General features: G+C 41.0%; 1 protein-coding gene across 1 annotated transcript; it reads right to left on the bottom strand.

Annotated features, from left to right (window-relative positions):
* Nucleotides 1-4250: 4250 nt before the first annotated feature.
* On the bottom strand, nt 4251-18396 carry SSR1 (signal sequence receptor subunit 1). Its single transcript, XM_080612019.1, has 8 exons — nt 18170-18396; nt 15912-16030; nt 14959-15046; nt 14516-14778; nt 13814-13890; nt 12863-12941; nt 11753-11846; nt 4251-9103 (listed from the first exon to the last, which is right to left on the bottom strand). Exons 1-8 carry the CDS (start codon nt 18252-18254, stop codon nt 9036-9038), a joined length of 873 nt encoding a protein of 290 aa, XP_080468145.1. The 5' UTR covers nt 18255-18396; the 3' UTR covers nt 4251-9035.
* Nucleotides 18397-20441: the final 2045 nt, after the last annotated feature.

The following is a 20441-nucleotide window of genomic DNA, read 5'->3' as shown; positions in this document are numbered from 1 at the left end:
TGCAGCAGTCCTTGGAGTAGCAGAACTGAAAATAGCTTTCTCCTTTGCTGTGCTTGTTTATTTCTCCTGTGCCAGATTCATCTCATCTGGCAGGGAAAACTGCCAGGAGTGTATGAGGAAACTGGACGATGGGCATTTGGAATACACTGTTGTGAAAGTGCCCGGACTTCCCTGCGGCCTTTCTGCAAAGGGCTGTGAGGCAGTTTGCAAACATCAGTGAACAGGAGGCTGTAAGTAAAAGCAGTGTGCTGGGGAAAAGGCTTTTCATCATAGAAGGCCTGATCTATTTTCCTGCTCCCAGAGGCAGAGGTTAATGCAGTAAAGGCCGGCTCTGCTGTGGGCTCACCTCCCATTGGTAGTTTTTAGCCTGTAAGCACACAGAGATCGTGACCGAGGTGCTTCTACAAATGGGCAAGGATTTGGACAGAACGTCAGCCACAGGGGCTGGTGGCTCTACTGCAGCACATGATGCCCACAGCTGGGATGGGAGGAGCAGCAGAACATAGAATCATAGACTCATAAAATGGTTCAGGCTGGAAAGGACCTTATCATCTAATTCCAGCCCCTTAGACGATGTCACCCAAGGCTCTGTCCAGCCTGGCCTTGAACACTGCCAGGGATGGAGCATTCACAGCTTCCCTGGGCAACCCATTCCAGTGCCTCACCACCCTCTTTGCAGCAAGTACGTAAAAAAATGATCTTCCACAAGTGTGTGTGCACATAGGACTGGCAGCCCCTGCCCTCAGACAGGGAGTGGGCACAGGAGTTCAGTCACATTTGGGTAACTGAAACAACGGCTTTGTTAACCTTCCCTCCCATCTCCTGTTATCTGATTGTACAGAGAGAGACAACGGCTTAGATTTGCAGCTATGTTTGTTGTTCTAAACAAGCAGCATCTGATTTCTAATGAATCTGCACCCAGAAGTATTTGGATTTCATTTTAGGGTGGTGGCAGTGCTAGTTGTGAGACATAGGCTTGCTTTGACCAGTAAGTACTTCTCCCAAGTGTTTGCAACTCGAGCTTTTCCATGTAACCTGTGCTTAGGAATGGAAAAGTGGGTAAAACCTGGCTGTAAACAAAAACCCGTACCTTTTTCATTGCCACTTTCCTTTGTTTCTACTGAAACACAGCCCTACTTGGTACACAGGGGTCCCAGGCAGTGGCTGGGGAAGAGGTAGAACATGGGAGGACACGTGCTGCGTGATACTTGTGCATTTGCTCACTTTGTGGTGGCAGGATACTTGACACCATTTCATCCACCACCTTTGAGCTGCTTATATGACTGAGGCTTCACAGGCTTTAAGGTTACATACATCAGGTCCATTTTACTCCACAGCTGGAGAAAATCAAAGCATTGAGCTGCCCGTGTGTACGCAGCAATCTGTGAAGCCTGCACCACTACACAGTGGGTTTGATTTTTCATCTCCTGTCTAGGTGGTTATCTGCCAGTATCTTTTGGAGTTGAAATCACCAGACATTGTAGTGCAGCTACCTGAGACCCAGCATTAGCACTGAGCTGGTCAGAAAAGCTTCCCAGGGCTGCAGGTAAGAGAGAGGAAGGGAGCTGGCGTACTGAGGAACCTGTGCACCTCATGGCAATGCACTTTGGCACAGGATACAGAGCCACATGCTGCTTTTAATGCATTTGGTTATTGCTTTATGGTGAATGCACCTCTCATAAACAGTTCTGAAATGTTTGCCTGAACCAAAATATTCTCTTTAGCAGCTGTAAAACACCTGCTAATAAATGAAGGTACTTATTTGGAACAACGCTTAATTAAAAGTGATAGCAGCTCCTCCCGGGGTTCCTGTGCCAGTGTCTTATTGAGCTGCAGCTGAGGGATGTTTTGCAGTTTGTCAGTGGGTCCTTGGTGCCCTGTATTTATTACTGCTGCAGTGAATCAGTGCCATCTGTTTTGGTGCAGTTCTACAAATTCAGCAAAATAGCAATGATGGAGCCAATGTTCTTGGGGATCCTCACTAAAGGAAAAATGGAGTAAGCACACAGGGTGCTGCACCTAACTGAAGGACCAGGACACCCAGTGAGACACTTTTTGTTAACAGAGGCAGAGGGAGTTCAGTCTCAATGGGACCTAGGGGGAATGTCTTGCCCTGTATGAGAATGGAGTAACACCACTGAGTGGAGCCAGTGATAGTTCTGGCTGTATGACTGCAACTGATGCCTCACACATGGTCCTCATCATGCCTTTCCGCTGGGAGGGTGAGTGGCAATAGGATGCTGCAGTAGCACAACCTGTCACACTAACAATACATTGAAAGGAGATGGTCCCTGTGTAGTGTGGTTTTTAAAGCACAAGCTAAATCCTGTTTCATACATTTTGTTGGGGGTCTTTTTCTTTCTGAAAGCTTGCCTTTCCTGTGGTGCCTGACAGCAAGATGTGCTGCTTAGTTTGCAGCTTGCTTATAGTAGCAACCAATTAGGATTAGTTGGGCAAAATGCCACTTCCAGCTGTGAGAAACACTTCCGCTCTGTATGAATGAACCACTAGTACCACTAACCAAGCATTAACTAAGTCTTAAATAGTGGCTCTAAGGAAAACATAACACATTTCATAATCAAGTTTGTTAAGAGTATTTACACTTGCTTCTAATTATAAGCCGTTATTTTGGTGGCAATGTTTGTCATACTGTATGCGATAGTCACCCAAAGCTATTTAAATCCTAGCTCTTCCTTTCCAATGGAAACCCGCAATAGGCTATTTTAAGACTTTCCTCCTTTCTGTGCAGACTCCTACTACAGAAGACAGTTTGTTCTTTCTTTCTGTCTCTTTCGGAAACTTACTGGTGGGCCTGCCAGCTGAAGCTGGCATCAAGCATGGTCCTGTGCACTGCTTGCTTTGTAGTGCTGTGGATCCAGGCTCGTGTTAAGAAGTATATATGTTTCAGGGTTCTGGATGGACAGGAGCATTTGATTCATCTTCCATGGAAAAATTACTCCAGCAGAAGACAGAATGCAGACCTATTTGTGTCTCAACATGGTCCAGGTTCACATGGAGTTAAAAGACCCAAATCAATCCAGCTATAATTGCAGGAAACCTTGCTGAGGAGCCCAGGACCAGGAAATCAGATGACAAAGAGGTAGTGCGTATGCAGCATCACTATTATTGCTGCTTCTGAAATGCCCTCGGCTGGGCCTTTAGGTGGCTATAGCCCTGATTTCTTATTTTTGGAAGCAAATGCAGGACACTAGTATTAACATCTTTCAGAGTTTCAGCTTCACATTGTCACAGACTTACTTAAAGGCACAGAAAGGCTCAGACTTAATTCAGTGACCAAGGCAGAACAAAGAATGATTAAGAAAAGCCAGACATGGTTGCTCTGGCCCATCTACGATGCTGCTCTTCGAGACTGGACTGAAGCTCTCCCGAGCCCATCTGTTACAATGAGCAGCTGTCACTGGCTTGGGTGATCCCTCACCTGGCAGCTTTTGGTATTGCTGGCTATAGTGATTCCATTCAGTGAACCCAGCGTTGTATTTTATCTTCGGGGTAAATCCTTTAGTCACACATGGTCCACCCATACAGCTTCATCTGAACGAAAATGTACTGCCTCACTCCATCCAGGCCCTGCAGGGAAGGGCTGTATCTGTTTTACTAGAACTCTAAATGAAGTTATCTTGAAAATTCCTCTTGCTTGTGCAGCTATGTACATTTAACTCCTGCTGTGTGAAAGATACAGCTCTTAAGTTTCATTATGTCAATTTAAGTGGTACAGGGAAAACTGAGTTAAGGCAGGACAAACTGTGGTTTCCACGTAAGCTGAACAGACCCAAAGTGCTGAGGCAAGGTGTGGTAAGTTTGTTTGCCATCACCAGTTAAAAGACTGGAATGTTGTAATGCTGAAATCTTACTGCATCTTGGTTAATATAAATTTATCACCAAGATTACGAACATGAGGGGACAGAAAGCCAGCCTACTGAAGTTAAAGACTGTAGCAACTGACTTGGAAAGAACAAAGGCCAGTATGAAGTCTCAAAAGTCTTCATCTTTTCAAAGAAAGATGAGGCAGACTTCAAATTTAAAAGTTGGTTTCATGTTCTCTGGGAGCTAAAAGTACAGCTTAATAGATCTGCTTTTAATTTGCCCTTATTTATCCACAGAAATGGTTCACAAATACAGGCGGGTTTTATTTTTACACTGTTTTTTCCTTTTGTTAGCTTCCCCCCCCTCCCTCCCCCCCCCCCCCCACTAAGTCTTACCTTCTGCTTGTATGCAGTACACCTGCTTGAACCGCTACTGTCAGTATTACTGCCTGGAATATGAGTGCGTTCTTGGTCGGACAACAGCATGCACCTAATGAGGTTTGTTACAACCTTATACTTCAGCAGCCTTTAAGAATCTTAACAGATTCTTAAATGGTGCTTACAGTTCAACAAGAGGCTATTCTTTCTGGAAATACAGGGGAGTATGGTTCAGTTTGAATGGATCAGGATTCAAGAATTTACTGCACATTTTCCCAGGGCCCTCCCCTTATTCTTACAGAATTCTAATCTTACTATTAGCCCATTGTCCAAAACATCACAGAATACTTCCTCATTATTCCCATTCCAAATATGCTTGTACCAAAGCAGCTTGTTAAGAACAGCATGTTTTCACTCTGTGTATTTGCTCTTACAGGTTGGTTATCAAGGACAAGAGCACCAGTTCCCACTCAGGCTTTTTAGTGCCATTCTCATGCTTTATTTAAAAAAAAAAAAAAAAAAAAAAATAAAAGCTACACAATGCTAAAAAAAGAAAATCAAGTTTACTTTACAAAAAAAAACAAAAACAAACCTGCAGTCATTTTTTTTACCCCCCAAGAGACCTGATCTCACTTATAAACACAAGTCAGCAGGTAAGAAAGTAAACGTTAACACTTCAGTTGCAGTACATCATCTGAACTTAATCATCCAAAAGAGTCATTCTTAAACTGACTGTTGATTGTATCAACACAAGCAATCATAAATGATATAAATATCACTTGATTAAAAAACATCCCTGGGAAAATTTAAAGATAAATGGAAAAATGTCAAAAGAATGTTATTTAGCCCACCTATAAACTCTTGCAGAAACTCAGATCTTTCTGGCCTTGCTCTCCTTTGGAACTGCAATTCCTCTGTTTAAGAAAAGTCCTGGTGTAAAGCTGCTGAATTCTGTTCAGTGAGAGGATTAAACGGGTATAACATGAATCTATGTAGTTACCATCAAGCTACACTAGTACTATGTCTTACTCTCCCCATGGACATGTACTGTGCAAGTCTCAAGTAACATCAAAACACTCCTGAAACAGCCCTTGTGTCACTCGTATGAGGTAGGTACTGTCTTTCCTTTGAAGAAAGAAAGAGAACAGATTCTTAACTGCTGCTCAGTACATCAGGCACACTGAAAAACAGGACAACCAGCCTATCCTAGTACTTGACTTTCCTGCTGCTTCCCTGAATTCAGAGCTTTCAACTGCAACAACTGGTTTAGCACCACACATTCCAGGAATAAAGAGTCAAAGAGGCTTTTAATTATATCCATTACAAAGTAAGGAAGATGTTCAGCATAAGTGTCTGAGACAGGCAGAAGCACTGCCATCGATTCTGCTCCATTTGTCTCCATGGCCTACAATTTGATTATTTTCTACATGAAGAATAAGATGATACTTCATCCTTTAGTTTGACGGCAGCCACTCTTCTTTCTCAGGTTAAATGATACAGGCTCAAAATGAACTGCTGTCACAAAGCAGGCAGCATACAGATGGCTACAAGTATCAAATGTGGTTCAAGTGTAGCTAAGTTAATGATTTGCTACCATGGTAGACATGAACTCTAAAGCCGTTTCTTACCCCAAATATAGACTCATTAAGTCTCTACAATTTTTTGAATTGGCTAAGGAGCTGTGAAAGGTCCTTCACACTAAGGCCACGGTTTATTTGTGGTCTAAAACTTATTTCAGCATCTCTTACTAATATGGAAGAAACCTTAGCCCACATCTTCTTTCATAGTCATTGTTCCTCTTCTCATTACCTAACATGAGCAGTTGTGTGGTAGTGTAGTAAGCTTGCTGAAAACTAGGCTGCTAAGAACGTTGGATTATACAAATGCTTGTGCTGCCACATGGAAAGGGATGACATAGAGACAGGCAGAACTGTTGCTTTTCCATCTTAAAATCAATGAAACTGTACCCTACTCAGCTGATAATGATATCTACTAACATATCTCTGACACTAAGCTATCAGTATGTGTTTAAAGACTGAGTAGAAAATTCAAGTACCGAAATAAAAATTGTTAACCGACAGGATAAAGCAACAACTGTGCTCTCCCATTTGAAGAAATCCAAGTGTAGCAGAATGTCTTATTTACTAGAAATAACGTAAGAGATGCCAAAGTTCAAATACCACTGTACACAATGTTATTGCTAAATTTCAGCTACAGCAAATTAACAAGAAACAAGGAATTCAAAACTGTTACTTCATTTATCATGAGCAGTAGTGGACTGCTGGCCACTGTTCCTACGAACTGCACTGGCTGAGAAAGTTACTATGAACCCTCCACAGTGAATGCCAAGTAGTATGATCAGAAAGACAGTTTTGGCACAACTGGACTTTCCTATTGCTAGTTCCTATGTGAGTTGCTAAGCTATATACTCTCTTCTTTCACACTTGGAACTTTAGCATTTGGATGTTAACTGAGTACAGAGAAGAAAGCCAAAACCTTCAAATACTTATTTCTTACTTGTACAGTGCTTCAGTCCTTCAGCTTCTCTTCAGTCCTGGCCAGTGTAAGATTTCTGAAGGCCTAACTTGCTCCAGAACTCAATCTGTAAGGACTAAACTATTCATCTGAAGAAATAAAACTAGGATATTACAAATTAATACCCTCTGTTCTGATCCTCTGTCTTTTCTTCCTGGAGTACTACTGTATCTGGCGTAACTTTTATCATCACCCTCTCTAAACAGTACTTTTCCTTTCTTGGGAAGAATTACAGTATACAGTTTAAGATTACCCATTACAAGAAGATTCAAAAACCATCTTGATTTCAGGTTAGAGATATAATCCAAGAGTGGGAACTTAGTTCAGTACATCAGGTGCTGCAATAGCTATAGGGCTTTACTATACAAAGCATGTAGTACAAAATACTTTGTGGAATCAATACAAACTGGAATATAAATCCATAAACCTACCACAGGACCAGTCAGATTACATCACTAATGGCAAACAAAGTTGTTCCACACAATCTGAGTGGAGATACCTCTTACGAAGGTAGCATGCAACTGTTTGCTAAACAATCTGTATGACAATTCAACAATCTTAACTATTAAAAATACTCTGCCTGTTATACTATCAGGAAGCTGAAGCATCTTTGGGGTTGCTTTTCCTATTTTTAATCAGTTCCATAGCAAGATGAGTCAAGAACATCTTCACAGTTCATTCTGAAAAAGTATATAGTAAGATATAGTGCCAGTACAGATAGTAGTTTCAGAGCTCAGATGCATCAAAATTGCTATGACATGATTTGGAAGTATTGCTCAGCATTCACTGGCTCAGAAGCTCAGTCCCTACAGAGCAAGTTTAGATCTAAAAAGGTGCTTTCACATATGGGGATCAGGAAGGGGAGAAAAAGAAGAAAACAGAAGTCTCAGATCAGTGCCTCTTCCTGAACTCAACAACCTTCCAGACAACTTCACACCCAGGAAGAGATGCAGCTGAGAATGCAACAACTGAAGCCTTGTCCAAGTGCCTGAATGGCAGCTGACATCTCTGCATTATCTACTTTTTACTGTCAGTTAAGTTCCTGAATGCAATGGATGTGGATCAGCACCTGCCAATCAGAGCTGTTTCTGCCACAAAAGAAAATCCCATTTTGACTGCATATAGCTTTTCTGCTTTAGTACTGAACTAACAGGTAGTTAACAATGGGTATGCATCTGTGTTACTAGCAGGAAAGGTGATAAAATAACTCTGACCAATGTACTGACCAGTGGAAAAAGGTTTTGAGATTCAAAAACTGCAAAGGGTAAATTAAATAGTTTGCATTTTAAAAGATTATTTGAAGCCAACAGTTTTTCAAATTCAGTTTCAAGTGTGTACAGAAAATGCAAAGTCCTTGCCTCATGTAAAGCTCTAAGAAAAGTCCATATTTTGATACATATGACATTCTAGTTTTTGTGAGAGAACCAAGAACTTACTGAAAAGTTGCTGTGGCTTATTCAGTAATTTCTTGAGTAAACATTGCAGAGCTACCACTATAACAGGAATACCTAAGATGCTGGCACAACTCAATAACTAACATTTAACAAGTTGGGTATAAAAAAGATTTATGTAGTAATACCAATTCAGCACACAAATTCCATGCTTCACAAGTTTTGCTGCTGTGTAAGAGTATTCCTAGCATCTATGCAGGTAAGTTCAGATCTTTAGGTCACTGCATGCCCAGATCAAGCCAGCAGCAAAATATCTACCACTACAAGCAGTTATACCCAATTGTGCCTTTAGAATGCAAACTACGCAGAAACCTAGATGATCAGTGCCTCAACCCTGAAGTAGGACGACACACACAAACTTCAGTGTGTGCACACTGGAGAGAATAAGTTACTTACTGAAAAAAATGCATACAGATTTTGATACAGACATGATACAATCAAGACTGATTAAGTCACTCAACATTCAGATTAGGGGGAGGAAAAAAAAACCTTCCAAGACAATGTACAGATGACAAGCCAGCGTTACAAAGAACTCTAAAGGCACATTTCAGGTAACATAGTTCTGTTAAGACCAACTGCTTACACACGCAGGCACAAATCTTAATGGCTACAACCCCCTTCCATCCCCCCAGCAATCAAAAAAAAACCCCCCCCCAAAAAAAACCAAAAAACCCCAAAAACCAGAGAAGTGCATTTTCAGTAATATTAACACCATTCAGTTAATCTGTTCAGTCCAAATGTTTAGCAGTATTTTCCTTATGGTGGTATGGATTCTCTGCACTACTCCAATCCAAAAAACCCAAACAGGCAGGATTAGTAAAGGTTCAACTGTTGTACTAGTTAACATTTACTCATCAGAGCCCACTGATCTCTTCTGTGCCCTCTTGTAGGGCAACCTCCTTGGTGAGGCTTTATCTAGAAAAAAAAAAGAAGATAGTTCTATCAGCTGCTACAGTTACTTCAGATTAGATATGATACGACCATGCATTTTTCTCCCTCCCTAACAGAAGCCAAGCTGCCCTTCTAGTGCAATGCACCACCACAGAGAAGCCACTTCAAACAACTTGTTAAGGCTTTTTAACTACTAAATCATTAGCATACTAAATAGAAGGTAACAAAAAATAATGTTCCTATTCTGTAACATGCAGCTCCAAGGAAAAGGTTGTTCAATTTGCCAGTTACCAAAATGCAAAAACTGAAAAGTCCAACGCAACAAAAAACAACTTCCCCATTTCCTGATGAAACCCCATGCTCTGCTGTTTAGAAAAGTGTCACGTTTAATAATTACACTTTTATAAAGCGAATTAATTATTTTGATCAATACTGGTTTCATTTGTCTGCCTGAAGAATGTGACTGACCCTCCCTTAGACATCTTGTTCATGAAGTACTGCCATGTCCATACAGATTAACAGCAAAAGATTGTGAAAAAAACATACTTCCAGGAAGCACCTCCATTTAACTATGAAGATATCACTTTGTGATCAGATAACCCTTATGGGGAAGCCACCCAGCTTTAGCTGTATGATCACTGGATGCCAGAAACTTCATCAACATTTAAGACTTTATGACAGGCTTAGTTGCCCTTTACAATGATGGTCCTTATGCAGGTAGAATTTCAGTCCTTGTAATATTGTAGAGAAGCTACAATACTTCATATGAAGTGCTAGAACAATTGCTAAGTGTATCTGTTCACTTAAAAGTGCACATTTTCTTAAACAGAACCATCTCCAGTAATTTTGCTGTTTTGAGTATGTGTGAAGACAAGGAGCTTGTCATTACAAGCCAATCAGTACAGTATGAAGAGTCTTTAATAAAATAGTTAAGAACCTCTGAGGATCTTGAAGGCCTTGTATTTCAAAGGACTGTAGTGTAGAGTTCCAATTAAAACTAACCTGGAGCTAGAAAACCCTCACAGGTTTTAATCAACTTCAGTTATTAAGATCTGAATACCTATTCATCTTAAGAAAGGGATGGAGAGAGTACCAAAACATGCCAGGATTTGAGCCCATTTAAAGACAGTTTGCTCTTTGAAAGAAAAAAAAAAACAAAAACAACAAACCAACAAAAAGCAGCATTTAGAGCTTCTGTCTTCCTTGCTAGATTGAGACTTTTCAAATTCCTGTGTCTAGATTTTATACTGTCATTCTTGTGTCTCACAGGAGACAGTGTACAAGAAAGCTTACGTTTTCTGAAGTAAAACACTTATAGGTATAGTCCTTATTATACCTGTAAGTACAGTTAAGAAGGATGAAGGAATCAAAAAGTGAAGTCATCAATTCCTGGCACAACTTCATATCAGAGCTAAGGTCTCTAGCCCTTCTACATTGAATAAAGATCAAAATATGCTCATTTCATCAAAACGGTGGTCTTTTTCAAGTAAAGGTAGCTCCTGCAAAGGGTTTTCAAAGCACTTTTCTTTGTCTAGGATGTGCTTTAAGAGAGGCCATCTAGCCAATGCTACTGGTGATAGGAATTCACCTGGGATAAAAAATACCAAGATAAGCCTCACTATTAAACTATTATACCAAAGGCTCAGGTTTGTTTCTCACTGTGACAATATGTGCTCAGCCATTGGTCATGACCAGTACTCCACCTTCCTCATGTAACATCAGCCTGACACTACACTAAAGTAGCAGGGCAGACAAGATACACATCTGCATTTTAGATAAAGGGTACTGGGAACCGTTAAGAGGAGACAATAGTACTTCAGCAATATTCTACTGAAACTATGTTACTACAATATAACCAGAAACAATACATACACATTTTTATAACATAAGAAAATATAATTCATATGTATATAAAATGTTTTTGTGTGGTTGCATGCATCTGTTCTGTAATCTTTTACTGTTCATGCTGCATCACCAATAACTGCATGCAGGAAGCTGTTGTACTCCTATCCATGCCTTCTTATCACATGGACAACACATTAAGCACTTCCACTCTTTAGATCACCAGTTTGCCTCACCTCTTCTACTCTGCACTGAAGCCATGGGAAAGCAAAACAGAAGAAACAGCAAGAGAAGTTAGAAATACCCACAAACACACAAATGGGCTAAAGAAATCAGATACTGGGTTTACTGTTGGCATTTCAGGTATCAAGTAGAACTTAGTCATTCTGGACTTGTGAAGGACATTAACATTAAGTCTTCATGTGGCTTTAGTTAATACACACTGTAATGCTTATTTAAAAGTCTGGTCTAGAGGCAAACTTCCAAGCAACTTCCAGAAATTTTGAAATGACACATATTTTCTCCTATTTAAACATCCTTTGTCATCCAGGTTTTGGGTAAAGATTTTATACTGTTGAAAAAGAGTCTACAGAACAAATTGTTAAAGTAACTGATAGTCATTAATGTATCAACCAGTGAAGTTTGTTCTATAAAAAAATAGGCTGCTGATATAATTAGTCTACAATCATTAAGCACAGCACTTTAGACAATTTTATTCCCTAGGAGAGAGGTATGCTGCTCTGAGAAATTGGTATCGGCTACTTATTCAATTACAACTAATTGATTACGGAAGTTTGGTTTGCTCTGGTTTGTGGAAGGCAGGCTACTTACTTATTTGATTTAAAGTTTCTTGGGGAATCCAGCTCATATCAACATCGTTCTGATTTGATGTTCCCATTTCTACTTTCTGTACTGGTCTTTTCCTCTGAAAATTCAAGAAAGAAGTAAGATTTTTCTTTCCACAAAGTGTTGGTAGCACAAGTATTAGAAATAACATGTAATGCTATATTTAGTCAGTTGCAGTTATTTCACTAAGACACAAACTTAAGGCTAGTCAATTTATGAAGCCATCTTTGTAGCTTAGCTTTAACTATCTTTACCATTAGCAATTTATTCAGCCTAAGTTTGACATTACCCCTTTTAAGGACTTGCAATACTTATTCTGCACAAAGATATCAAGATTTCATGCATGCCTGGGGAAGTTCATTATAGCTGTTACAAAAAATGGCTGATGATTAATTAACCTGTGATGATCAATTTCGTTATACTTTCTCAGATTGGAACAATATTCTCACGTGTCACCTTGCAAAATAGATTTCAAGGCACAATAATTACTCCGTATTTCTTCCCAAGGGAAACTTCAAAAGCATCATAAACCAGACTGAAAAAAGACATAACCTATGCACTGAATGCAGATTGAGACTTAACCTTTCAATGGCGTTTACTTGCCAGACCACTTACATAAACAAACCTGTAGTTGTTATAGCATTATAAATGGAATCCAGAAGGCCCTAATCAACATTATGGCAAAGCATAAATAAGAACTAAATAAAGGACTAGACTGGGGAAAACAGCTAGGTTCTACTCAGATTAAACTAACAGAAATAGAGAGCATGGGGAAAGTCTATCCAGTAAGTATTGAATGAATAGCTGCACACAGACAGTGGCTGGACAGTATCAAAAGTTTGTCTCAACCACTTCAGTGTGATGCCAAAGAGCAGATCCAAAGAGCATTAGATAAGCAATCCAAATGTCTCTAATTATGAACATCTTTTAAAAACTCTGGTTTTCCCAGTCATCTATAAGGTCATAGTTCTAACTGCAAAGCTTCTAAAAGTTTTACCTGTACCATCGTATGCCAGAAGCAATTACTAAATTGCTTTCTTTTTGTATCAGTCAGCTCTCGTATCAACAATTACACAGACAAAATACACTACCCACCTTCCTAGACTCTAGTAACTGATGCAGACCAACAATGACAAGTAGACCAAGTCCAGCAAGGAACATGTACATGAAGATCCTTTAAAAAAACAGTTTAAGAAACCATTAACTAAAAATCTTAAGTGAGAGAATAAGAGAGGCACAGAAACTAAGCCTAGCTTTGCCCCCATGCCCACTCGATCTTTCCCAAGAACTTTCATACATGGCAGGTGGGGAAAAAAAATTCTGAAACTGAAGTGCTAACAAATATTAAGTAATTATTCTGACTTCGATTTCAGGAACTGTAATCCTAAATTTAATTCTGAATAACACAACACCTGAAAAATGCTGAATAAACTGGGAAACTTAAAAATAGTTACTGAAATGTGGTAATTGCTAAGACCTCTTTTGCAGTACCATGTCTCAAGATGTTGGGTCAAAGGTAGTATTTGTTTGTGACAGCTTTAACCCCTTACAAAAGCCTTAAAAATCTTTCATATGCTTTTAGTACACTCCTGCAAATTAGGTACTGCTAGGATACCAATTTATTGGCAGCAGAGCTTTAAGAGGCCTTGATTATCTGGCTCTGTGTTCCACAGTTAGAATTTTAACTATGCAATCATTTTAAAGTCTGCGCATTTTGGTTTGAGTAATTTTACCTGAAATACAAAAGTTGAACACAAACTCTGTATTCCAGGCTTAAGCTCTGTGAGCCAAAGCAGATGTGTAAACTGCTCAATGACACAGTACCAATTATGAAGATCCCTAGTTACTAATACAGTACTTAATTTGGGGGAAAAAGTTTGTATTTTCAGTCCACTGTTGTAAAAGTCAAACGCCTGCTAAACCATCAGCAAAACACAGCAGACCTAACATTCAATAAAATCAGGATATAAGAACTATTCTCACTGGCACCATCAATAACCTCTTCTATCGGTATACCAAATAAACTTGAATCCCCAGTCTCCTTACGTTTCTCCATCCAACCCATCTTCTTTTTCAATTATTGTAACAGTTTGATTGAAGACAGCATCTTGAAACACATTGCCCTATGAAAAAGATTCCACATAACATTTTAAATTCATTTCTTGAACACATAACACAGATGTTTATCCTTTTCCATGTTCTTGGAAAAACTCTAGCAAGTACAAACTGCTGCACAAAACTTAAGTTTATAAGCAGTGCAAGTCTGACTCAACACATAAACATGCAAACTTTTTGGCGCAAGACAAACAGTCTTAGTATAAGGAAGAAAGTCACATCTAGCCTTCAATATGTCATTTCCTATAAGATACTCCAAAGGGGTTTTACTAGAGCAATCAAAACACAAAGGTACAGAAGCCTGTTAAGCTTTGATCTGCAGTGAAAAAGAATCCCCTATTTTAATCCCCATTTATGCTTTCGGATAGTCTTCCCCTAGGTTGCAACTACTGATCTTTCATTTGCTCAAAGTCAAGTTTGCAGATGGGATTCAGGTTGGTAATATACAGAACCAAGCATACATGGGGGGATGTTGTGAAATATGTAGACAGTAGCTTACTGTGCTTGCGTATACCGATTTGCTTAAAAACCACAAGGTGGTCTCTTTCTGAAGAGCAACTTGACTAAGCAGTTCCTCCCTGACATTTCCACATCAACTAGAAAGATTAAAATTAATTGCAACATCAGGCTTACATTTACATCTCTGTAGTTGAGATTGATAACTAGTCCGAAAGGACGACCACCCATAGGCTCAGCAGGGATGAAAGAGTACTCGAATGTGGCTTGTCTCTGTGGTGGAACTACTGTATTCAGAGGGAGAGCTGTGAAGTTCTGGATATAAAACTGGTAGTCTTGAGGATACCGGAAAGAAGCATCGAGAGACTCAACAATGAAATCTTCTGTACCCTTGTTGGTGAAGCCCACCAGAAATTTTACAATGTTGTTCGCTGGGAAGTCTAAAACACAAAACATATTCAACCATTAGAAACTTAATACACCAGACCTGCTCCTAAACAGTGTCTAAAACGATGCTTCTTTTTTTCTTTTTCAATTTTATGGGTTTTTTATTTTTATGCATGGATTGATGCAGCCTAAGCAACAGTGAAGAAGATGGTACATTAGCACAGGCCTCTTACCTTCACCTTTCACAAATAAGATGGTTGTATCAGCGTTAGGTGAGGCTTTAGGTTCTCCTGACAAGTCTTCTTCCTCTTTTTCTTCTGTCTAAGACAAGAGACTTTTTTTGAAAAAATCCTATAATGAACAGTGAAGCAAAGACCACGCTTGTTTCATGAGAATCCCATCTATCAAAGCATGCAACAAGGGCAAGCATTAGTACCAATTCCTGCTGTTGCTGGATTAGCACACAGTCTTTTCTCCCTCTAGGTTCGATTAGCATCGTTTTCAACATTTATCCTTTTACTTGTATTTGACACAGTGACTAATCAGAACTGCATTTAGCTGTATCAAAATGTTTATAATCAGAAAACAAAAGTAGTATCTCTCTTTGGGGGTGGAAGGAAAATAATAGAATCTAAATGTTCAAGCTGAACTAAGTGACCCTAAACAGCAGTATGGCCGCTGGTACAACAGACATACCATGCAACAAGTGTCAGAGACTGGGAAAGTAGTAAATGAAAATGGGCTGCAAAACCAGGTTTTCAGAATTAATATTGACATTAACTAAGTAGTAAGATTCTGTTGCTCCTTGAAAATCAATATGCACTAGACAAGAATGATGTAGTGCTATACCCCAACATCCTTCTCAGCTTACTGAGGGACAGCTTAAGCTGGAAAACAAGTACAAGGGGCTTCTAGGAGAACCTGGTTCTCTCACTTGGTGTTCTTTTGTGTGAACTGCAGCTTTGACAGCCAGAAACTGGGCTGTCCCCACGTGGTTTTTCACGTGGTAATTCAGGAAGAAAAGATAAATCCTTCTGAAACTTCAAACTGAACATGAGCTTAATTGGAAATAGCTATGTGGAAATAACAATGTAATTTAACTCATATTTAAATATACCTAAAATATCTAGCTTCAAGCACTTTTAGTCTAATTCCGGCTAATGAAGTAGCATTCATGTACAATTACCAAGTCTGTTGGCTCATCTTCTTCAACTTCAGCTTCATCATCTTCATCTTCAACTACGGTATCTTCCACAGCTTCCTCATCTTCTGTGGCATCTTGAGCTGCAACTAATAAACCTGAACCTACCAAAACAAAATGCAAATACAAGAAAGCCTTATCAATGCCTAGTTAATCAACAGAAAACTGACATAACACATTTTCAAACTAATTTTTGAAGAATTTCTTAAAAATCTGTCAAATACAGCATTTTGAAGCCTCAGCTGCAAAAACCTCACATTCAAATGATCACCTGTGTGCATCTTTCAGCCTTTTTCCTTCTCTAACAACTTTCTGAACTGCCTATTTATGTGCCATTAAGTTCAAAATCAAAAAGTTTACAGCTGGATGACAGAAAGTTCAGCATTCACACAGCAATGCTTAAACTCACAGAAGGCAAATGACTTGCCTTAAAAGCTATTGTTTAATTTTTGAACACACCAACGCATGAAAAGATTTTGCTGTGTCATTACCAATGAGAAAAAAACCATTGCTATTGCCTGAAAATTAATAAGTACTGTTTCTTCTAGGACCAATAAGTTTAATAAATAATTAGTATGTCCCCTTTCCGTCTGTTAGTATCAGAAGACTACACTTCCACAGGTTCTTATTTTGCACTTATTTTAATTGAGATTTTAAAACATAAAGAAGTCTTTTATTAATATGTTCTCATCAATATCATTAACTACTATATCCACATGTTCAACAGAACTATAACACTAGTCTGAAAAGAAACCTGATCTAGAGCATGGCTCCACAGCACTGCTCCAAGACAAGTGCAACCTCGACGTTCAATGACTCTTTGCTTTTATGGAGCCGAGTCTCAGAAATTCAAACACTGGGTGGCTATGACTAACATAAATATTGACAGACAAAGTTCTGTCTGTCTGCAGTTTAGAGCACATGCAAGCTAGGCTGAGAACTTTTAAAACATATAAAAAACTACAGATTTTTGTTTTAATAAAGCTAATGTTTTCCAAAAATGAAAGAGTAGAAATGAATGATGTTTTGAGTTACACAAGCCTGAAAACGATTTAATTGCTATGAGTACATGTTTAAAACAAATACTTAATAACTTTTAAGGAGAATAAAAATCCCTGAGCAGAACACATACATACAAGGACTTCAGAACTGTCAGTAAGAGCTAGAAAAAGCAAATACAATCTCTTCTCTCAAGTGTCTTTAGAAGGTACACTCGAAGACTTTTGCTCGATCACGTGCAATACTTAACCTAAGGCTACGTACTGTAATTTTATTTGACCACGCTTTAAACTTGATAGTCTACAAATGAAGATTTTTACAAACTATTTCTTTTTATTAAGACCCTTATATCTGAACAGCATACAGGCAGGAAGCAGGCATTCTTCAGAAGAAACTGTGCTAGCACATTCTCTCAGCCCCCTAATTTACAGTCTTTCAATGGATGTCAGAAGGGCTGATGATGTGGCAATAGCGGGAAAGGAGAGCTGCCCGCGGTGGGAAGGAACTAACGCATAGGGTGGGTGTGCTGCAGCCCACTGGAAGCGCAAGGCGAGATGGTTGCGCTGCCGCCTCTCCAGATTTAGTAGCAGGGAGGCGATTTTCAGACCGTGAATCAGATAACGCGACAGTGTAAACAGAGATTAGTACTCGTCCATTTGAAGGACGCTCGGGGGGCGAAGGGAGGAGAGGTGGGCAGGCAGGCTGGCAGCCCGCGCATCTGCTACCCGTTCACCGCAGAGAGCAGCACCGCCTGGGAAGGGGAGCCAAGACAGACACAAACCAGTTACTACATCCCCGAGTGGGCTTTAAGCGGGGCAGTCGCGCCCACGTGGCTTCCCGAGGCCGATTTCACGGATGGGCCCGAGCCCGGCGCCCAGTCTGCCCCAGACTCGCGGTTCGCTGTGCCGGAGAAGCCCGCACACCCTGCGGGGACACAGCCACGACTCCATAGTGACAGAACCCGGCACGTGAGCCCCAGCCCGGACCGAGGACACCCCCAGTGGCGGCCTACGTGCGCGGGGGGAGCCGCACCACTGCCGTCCGCAAACAGCGGCGATGAATGAGCAGCGCCCACCGCCACCTCCTTCTTCCGATCGGATCACGAAGGTGCCAGTGGGCTCCCCAAGCCTCCCCAGGCCCGGTGAGAGAAGCCCCGGCTTCCTCTCCCCGCCACCCCCTACATCGCCCAGGAGAGCCCCACTGCTCAAAGGCCGCTTGTCTTTTCTCACCGGGTCCCCCCTCACCTGGGCCGCCGCGCGCGCCCCCAAGCAACAGGGCGGCGGGGAAAGCGAGCAGGGCGAGCAACAGCAGCTGTGACAGGCGCCTCATGGTGACTGCGGCGGCAGCAGCAGCAGCAACAACAACAACTGCCCAACACCCCGTACCGGCCGGGTGTCTGCCGCTGCGGGCGATCTAAATGGCGGCGTCGGCCGCCTCCATCCGGGCCCGCTCCCACCGCGCCCCCGCCCCGCCCCTCAGCGCCGCAGCGGACGTGGCTCCGCTGGGGAAAGAGGCAGGGAGGTCACGTGAACTTAACACACGTCTCCCCTCCTCCGGATCCGCCCCGCGCATGCGCCACCGCTTCCGTTTCCAGGTCGGGCTAAAAGGGGGCGGGAGGGAGATGAGTATTTGTCCCCATCAGGTAGTGCGCATGTGTAATGTGCTAGTGCCTCCTTGGTGGTGGAAGTGGGAGTCTAGTCTGTGGGGGAAGGCAGCTAGGTGCATGGGTCTGGGACCTCACATTGTTAAGGAAGACCTGTTGACAGTCCTCAGCGCCTGAGAAGTCGTACTGGGGCTGTGGAGTTCCCGCCGCAGGGGCGGTGTAGCCTCTCGGCGCCGGGGCATCCCCTAACGCTTTCTGCCCGAAGCGCAGCGCGGCAGCTTGGGTGCCTCTGTGGGGAGGGCTGCTTGTCGAGGCCACCACAGGTGGATGGATGGGTGGGAGAGGGGGGGCACTCGGCAGCTTGAGAAGCTGTGCGTTCAGCTTAGGTTGCGTTTAGCGCAGGGTATGGCAATTGGGTTTGTCTTTGCTGGTGTGCTGCGAGGGGAGAAGAAAAATTCAGGGAACGAGGTGTGAGGGGTTTGTGATTGGGATTTGTTGGGTGGTTGGTGGTTTGTTTTTCTTCACAGTATGCTAACATTCCTCTGGAAGGAGCAGGGGTAAAGTGTATTACTGAAACAGAGGTGCTATTAACATCTCGCACTTCTGCATTGCTTTAGAATTAATTGGTTTTCAGGCATATATTTGATGGTTTAATTGGAAAAGTTTCCCAAAGTGTGTTAGGCAATGTATATTTAAATCATATGTTACCTCTATCTCAGTGGCTCATTTGTTAGATGGAAATGATTTTTTGTCAGATGAAACTGAAAGAGGGTAGATTTAGATTAGATACCAGGGAGAAATGCTTTACTGTGAGGGTGGTGAGGCATTAGCACAGGCTGCCCAAAGAAGTTGTGACTGCCCCATCCCTGGCAGTGCTCAGGGCCAGGTTGGATGGGGCTTTGAGCAACATGGCCTAGTGGAAGGTGTCTCTGCCCATGGCAGCAGGGTTGGAACTAGGCAGTTTTTAAGGCCTCTTCCAACCTAAGCCATTCCACAAAACATAAGGTGTTTTGAGATGGAAAGCTTTCCCAAATCCTACAATCAAAACACTGAGTGGAAAAAAAAAAAAAAAAAAAAAAAAAAAAAAAAAAAAAAAAAAAAACAAACAAACAAACCACACAACAAAAAAACCAAAAATAGGCCCCAAGCTTTCTCTTTTCTCCCACAATTGATTCACCGATTTGTATACAGTGTACAATGAAACCTGAGTCTTGTTATGTCACATCCCATATTTTGAAGTAACTTCAACTGGTCATTTCTGCATATGCAGCTTGCTGTAATGGCAATAGTAAATGTAGCCTTGAGTCTTTTGTCTTCCATTTTCCACATTATTTTCATTCATTCAATTTTGAACCTGAAAATTACACAAAAAAATCAAAATCTACCTTTCTAGCTAAGTTTTATCTTAATCATGTTTTTAATGTGCTGAAAATAATAGCTGAAATGCTGTTGAATATTGACTGACAATGAAGCATGATTATGAAAGCTGGAGAACACCCGCTGCTACTGAGAAAAGTATTTCTAGTCAGATAATACCCACCCAATGGTATAATATTACCTTTCCTGTAAAGGTCTTCAAATTTGTTTAACTTAATAATCTTTAGCCAAACATGTTTGGCTTAACCTAGTCATAGTTTGGTTGTTTTGTGGGGTTTCATGTGGTTTTTGTTTGAGGGTTGTTTTGGTTGGTTGATGGTTTGAGGATATATTTTTTGTTTTTTGGGGGGAGGGGGCGGGCAGGCAAATATTTTTCCTTGGGAGAAGTGAAAGAACACTAGGATGCTATAGAAGTTTTTCCATTTGGAAAAACTGTAGAATCTGGAATGTTCTGTGTCTTCTAATCAGTGACTATGTACTTTATGTGCTGCTTTTCCATCTGGGTTAGCAGATCCTGGTGTTACTAATTAACTGGT

The sequence above is a fragment of the Psittacula echo genome, assembly GCF_963264785.1.
Source record: "Psittacula echo genome assembly, chromosome: 2".
Taxonomy (NCBI): domain Eukaryota; kingdom Metazoa; phylum Chordata; class Aves; order Psittaciformes; family Psittacidae; genus Psittacula; species Psittacula echo.
Note: the sequence above shows the minus strand (reverse complement) of the source record. Positions and strands in the feature narration are given on the sequence as shown.